Genomic DNA, 5,783 nt, shown 5'->3' on the forward strand with positions numbered 1-5,783 from the left:
CCTCTTTTTTTTTCTTCGTGTTACGACACGCACACGCACGGGCATCTGCACACGCTACGGGAGGACGGCGTTTGTCCTCCTTGCACGGCACGGCTCTATCTTTCTTTCTCTCCGCTGGTTCACACAAGCGCACGCATGCACTCGCACACGTCACAGCGTACATCTTTTCTCTTCTTTCTCTCGCATTTTTCCCCCAACTCCCACCCCCACGCTCTCCGTATGTCTCACTTTTTGTTGGTTTGTTTTTTGTTTTCTTTCACCCAGCGAGAAGTTGTGGGGAGGAAGGCGGCGGGCGAGGTTTGTTTGTTTGTTTTGTACGCCTCTTCGTCTATGTGCGTTCAGCCGCATCCCCTTCGTGCCGCGCGGCGGGAGGATGCGCCGTCGTGTACGACTTCCTCTTTGTTGTTGTTGTTGACGGGGCAGCGTCCATCAAAGTGGAAGTGTTNGGGGGGGGGGGAGAGCGAGAGAGAACTGAGGGTATGGTAAGAGAGGGCGTGGAGCTGAGGGTGCCTTCGTATTCTTCACTCGGGCTTTTCTTTTTCAAGTGTGTGTGTGTGTGTGTGTCCGCTTGCGTTTGTGTGGTGTGGTGACGGTGTGTGTGTGTGTTTTTGATAATTCTCTGATCAACAGAATGGCAGCAGGGGCGTGTGTGTGTGTGTTGGGGCTGGCGCTGTTTTTTTCGGCCTCAGCCACGAGTGTGCTCTCATTGCCACTGCGCGGGCACGCGCGTTTGCTTCCGGTACCTAATTGCTTGTTTTCAACAGAAACACCACAGGGCGTACTTTTACACGCCGCAAACAAAAAAAAAAGTAATCAAGTGGAGTGGGTCTGTGATTAGGTGCGCAGCAGCAACAGCGACAGGACGGCAGCGCACAAGTGGCAGTGGGGCAAGAAGTGTGATGCATCTGCAGCTGTCCTTGGGACCAGCAGAAGCAGAAGCAAAGGCAGCACCTGCCGCGGATCTCTTCGTGCGGCCCTCCGGCTCCCACGTGGCGGGTTGCATTCGAGGTGGGCCGGCAGTGGTGGTGTGGCGCCTTGATGCCCCCCGTGCCAGCAACGATGGCCGCAGTACGGATGGCGTTGTGCTGGTGGACCCACATGCAACACATGCGTGCAATTTTCGTGTGACGGCGCTGTCGGGTACTGAGCACTTCATCCTCGTTGGCCGCGTTGACGGGGGCCTACAGGGGTGGGGTTGGGATGGGGCCCCGCTCTTTGCTCTGCCTGGCGTGGAAAAGAGGGTGGGCAGCACTGCTGCTGAGATTCAGCCGGAGGCAGTTGTGGCGCTCTCGCAGCCGATGTGTGCGGGGCCCCGCGGCGTGGTGGGCATCGCGGTCTTGTACGACTCCAGCATGCGTCTATTGGACACAGCGTCGAGGCAATTCATACCTCTCTTGACGGAGCAGCAGGAGCAGGAGCATAGTTCGAGCCACACCATTCTCTTGGGAAGCGGCTGCACATGCCTCAGCGCAACTGACACGGGTTGCGTCGTGGGGGGCAGTCGAAGCGCCTTCTTCATGCGGCACAGCGATGCGGCATCTGGCGGCCGCATGACGCTGGCAGCCGTGACTCCGCAGCCCCAGGTAGAGGGAAGTGACAGTGAGGGCGAAATCTGTTGTGTGGCACTTCGGCCAACGTCGAATGCTGTCGACTTTGCTGTCGGATATTCGTCCGGTGCCGTTGCATTCTTTCATGGCGCAGAAGGCGTGCAGGGCGGGTCCATTGGCCCACAGCCGCATAGCAGCAGTGGTGGTGGTGTTGTTGCGATGGACAGTGCCGCCGAGTACGTGGTCTCCGGCGGTGCTGACGGGAATGCGGTGGTGTGGTTGTGGGAAACGCGTGGGCCGATCTTCACAGTGACGGTGCGCACGCCTGTGCGACACCTCTGCCTCCACCCTCGCGGCCACTGCTTTGCCACATTCAACGCGGATGGCTCGGTGAAGGTGTACGACACGCACGAGGGGAAGGTGGTGCGCATCCGTCGTGGCCACAACAATCATGCGGCCGACAAGGGCGCGTTCTTGTCTCCGCTGGGCTCCAGCAATGAGTGGTGTAGTGTGTCGGCGCAGGACGGCACGCTGTGCCTTTGGGCTGTCGACGCCACTATCACACTTCACTGGCCTGTCTCCGCCGCCGCTGCGGCTGCTGGTAGTGGTGGTGGTGGTGGTGTAATGGAGGAGCAAGAGAAGGAGAGTATAATAGTGGATGGGGAAGGGCGTAGTGAAGCGCCTGTGGTCCGTAGACCGCTTGCAGATGAAACACTGCAGGTCCGTCTTGGTGAATTTGCCAAGGGGCTAATGATGTCACCCACCTCATTGTTTTCCGGTGCTGGGGATAATGGCCACGAATCCATGCGCCCCCCTCCGCGAACAACAGCAGCTGCGGCAACACTAACACGAGCAATAACAAGAAGAGGGAGAAAAGAGACCACTGTTGCACCGACGGACACCGAGTCACGTCAGAGTGACAGGTTCGCTGATCCCCAGCCGTACCTGCAACAGCGGCCGCAGACTGGAGACTCGTTGGTGCAGGGAGTGACGCCCGTGACGCTTCCCTCCCCGCCGCACACCGCAGAATACGACCTCACCGATCTTGATGTCAATCTCTCACCGTTCACCTCGCTCCCGCAGACGGGTCGGCAGAAGTCAGCGAGGCTACCCGAAATGCCGTGGGGTGCCCTCGCGGTCACGCACCTGCGCGCAGAGCACCGTTACAACCGCCAGTCCCTCGGCATTGCACGGCCGCAGCCGGTGCTTGCTGGATCCCGCATCTCCGATGCCGCCCTCGGCATACTTGAGCGTGCCGGCTTGCTCTCCTCGGCCTTCGACTGCGCCGCCTTTACCGCCATAGTGCCTGTTGTGCTGCTTCTCAACGACGTCCAGGGCAGTATTGCACTGCGCATGTACCTTAGCGGCCTTGCGAATACTGTGAGGTCCCCCTGCACGGCGCTGCACCTTCTTTCCATGTACACGAGTCTCGTTGTGGACGTACCCGTCGTGATGGAAAAGTTCATCCGTGTGGTGGCACCGTGCGAGTTGAGTTCTCTTCGAACCTTCCCTGCTGCGTCCCCCTTCAGACGGAAGGATCTTATGCTGCTGCAGCTGCTAGTCCACGCTTACCGCGAGATGGTACACATACTGCCGACGGAGCCACCCCGAGTGCGGCCGCCCCGCTACTTGTACCGCTGGCACCGCGAGTACCTGCCAACAACGCACATTGGGCGTGAAGTTGTCTTCACGTCTGTCCCCTTCGTCACGTGCGACCTCGAGACGGTTATCGTGCAGCTCTCATCTGACAAGGCGTCACCACTGCTGCCACCGCCGTCTGTGAGCGGCGTGTTCGCGCAGGACAGCAGCGCGTCCTTCACACCGTGTAAAAAAGAGTTGCTGCTCCACGGCACGCTTGTCGTCATTGAGAATATATCCGCCATGCCGTGTGGGGACCATTTGTTCATGGGTGGTGTGAGCGATTACGTGTTTCACCCCTTCACAAAGTTCCATGTGGGGTCATCGGACCTGGCGCGCATGACGGTGGCGCAGAAGATGGAGTGCCCCATCTCGTTTCAGTCGCGCGTGGCTCTGTGGATGCTGCACGAGGTGCAAGAGTGAGTCCGAACATGTGAAGGGGTTGGGGAGGCTTCTCTTGTGTTTCCATCTCGGTGGGGTGATGATGGTGAGGTGTTTTGTTGACTCATTTGTTTGTTCGTTTGTTGTTGTTGTTGTTGTTTTTATGGCCGTTCTGTGGATAAATATGCCCTTTCGCTCTCCATTTGTATCTGTGTGAACGTGCACTATCGTTATTTGCTATTTGTTTGTTTGTTTTGCCAGCTGCATTTACACGTTGGACTCTGTGAGAGGAAGAGCCAAAAGAAGGAAGTGTGTGTGTGTGCATCGACTCTGTTCTTCTTGGTGCGCAGACTTCTGCAGAGGGATGCCCCATCCTGTTTGCATGCATGCTGCTTCTGTGCGTCCAAGCTTCATTGTGTCTTTCTTCCNGCCAGCTGCATTTACACGTTGGACTCTGTGAGAGGAAGAGCCAAAAGAAGGAAGTGTGTGTGTGTGCATCGACTCTGTTCTTGTTGGTGCGCAGACTTCTGCAGAGGGATGCCCCATCCTGTTTGCATGCATGCTGCTTCTGTGCGTCCAAGCTTCATTGTGTCTTTCTTCCCTTCTTGCATTCTTCCTCTGTGTGTGGAAGGCACGCATGCATGGCTGAATCGCGGTATGATTACTCCACCACAGTCGCGATTCTCTCTCACACGGCGGTATTCAAGCAGGGCAGCCACCCACGATATGGTGCAGACCCAGTGGCGCTGAAGGTGACGGCCACACCGCTGCCAGTGCAGTCCGGCCATGATGCCGCGCACCCAACACCGCACGAGGCGAGGGTGTACGCATTGTTGTGCCCGCACCCGTCGATCCCCACCTTCGTGGAGTGTGAGGAGGATTTGTTCGACACGTCACGCTTTTTCGCGGAGGAGTATCGCTGTGGAGTGCAGCGGCTACCTATCCTCGTCACACAGTTCGTCAAGGCGGCTTCAGTTGATCGTTTCTTTCTCTCCTTCCCTGTGATACGGTGGTCAGTCGTGGTGCGGGTGGCGCGCGACGTCGCTGCGGTGCTGCAGCACGTGCACAGCAAAGGTGTTGTCTACGGCGACCTCAAGCTTCCGAATGTCCTTCTTGGTAATGGGGGCCGGACGTGGCTGGTTGATTTTGCCAGCGCTGTGGTTGTGGGCGAGGCTGCTGCTTCGGCCTCTCCCTTTGCCCCCTGTGAGGCGAGAGGCGGTATAAGGCGGGAGGAGCTTGCGCGAGGCGTGACGTTGCATATGCGGGCACCCGAGCTGTTTCCCTCCACTGACGTGGGAAATGACGCTTATAATATGGTGCTGCTGCAGCATCCGTTTATGGTGGACTTCTGGTCGTTTGGGGCGCTCCTGCTGGAGTTGCTTACGGGTCGTCCCTGCCTCGGTTCCTTCGCCATAGGCAGCGGTACGCTGTCAGCGGGGGAACTGCAGGCGAAAGTATTGGAGGGCTGGGCGCTTGCCAAGAGGCGCTACAACAACAGCAGCAGCGGCACACATGGGCCGCACCAGGTCAACACCGCCTGGGAGGCTCTTAAGGATATGCTCACGGGGTTGCTGCAGCACCGCCCAGAGCAACGACTTGGCTTTAGTGATGGCTGGGATTCTGTACTGCAGCATCGATTTTTTGAATGTGTAAAAACTAATCTCAAGGAACCTTTTCCGGAGGAATATGATGACGAGATCAGCGAGTTGTTGTTGGGGCTCTAAGCCTCTTCTGTCTGTCTTTTTTTTTTTTGCTTGGTACTTTTTTGTCTTTGCTTTCATTGTACTGTATCTGCATATATNTTTTTTTTTTTTGCTTGGTACTTTTTTGTCTTTGCTTTCATTGTACTGTATCTGCATATATATATATATATATATATATATATCTTACCAGGTCTCCTGGAAGAATGGGAAGAAAAAAGGCGCTGTTTGCACAGGGAGTGAAATGTGTGTTGTAGCACGTCTGTGTAAAGCCGTCTCTGCGAGCCACCGATTGTGTATCCTCTTTTCTTTTGGGGGCTGGGGTCCATTTACCGAAGGCCACAAGCTTGTGTCTGTCTGTATCTCTGTCTGTGTGTGTGTGTAAGGGTGCGTTTGTTGAGGTGCTCGGGCACACACACACACACACACTTCACGGTTTGTGAAGTTGTTTATGGGTGCATAGCTGAAGCAGCGACACGCACACATATACATAGATATAATATATATATATATATAT

General features: G+C 56.3%; 2 protein-coding genes across 2 annotated transcripts; both read left to right on the forward strand.

Moving 5' to 3' along the window:
• Positions 1-899: 899 nt before the first annotated feature.
• DQ04_10321000 (hypothetical protein) lies at positions 900-3,608 on the forward strand (the record flags this gene model as incomplete). The annotated part of the gene is made up of 1 exon (XM_009316215.1): positions 900-3,608. The coding sequence occupies one exon, from the start codon at positions 900-902 to the stop codon at positions 3,606-3,608; it is 2,709 nt and encodes a 902-aa protein (XP_009314490.1).
• A 599-nt stretch (positions 3,609-4,207) lies between these two features.
• Positions 4,208-5,290, forward strand: DQ04_10321010 (putative protein kinase; the record flags this gene model as incomplete). Its single annotated transcript, XM_009316216.1, has 1 exon — positions 4,208-5,290. The coding sequence occupies one exon, from the start codon at positions 4,208-4,210 to the stop codon at positions 5,288-5,290; it is 1,083 nt and encodes a 360-aa protein (XP_009314491.1).
• Positions 5,291-5,783: the final 493 nt, after the last annotated feature.

Source organism: Trypanosoma grayi, assembly GCF_000691245.1.
Source record: "Trypanosoma grayi strain ANR4 Tgr_1032_V1, whole genome shotgun sequence".
NCBI lineage: Eukaryota > Euglenozoa > Kinetoplastea > Trypanosomatida > Trypanosomatidae > Trypanosoma > Trypanosoma grayi.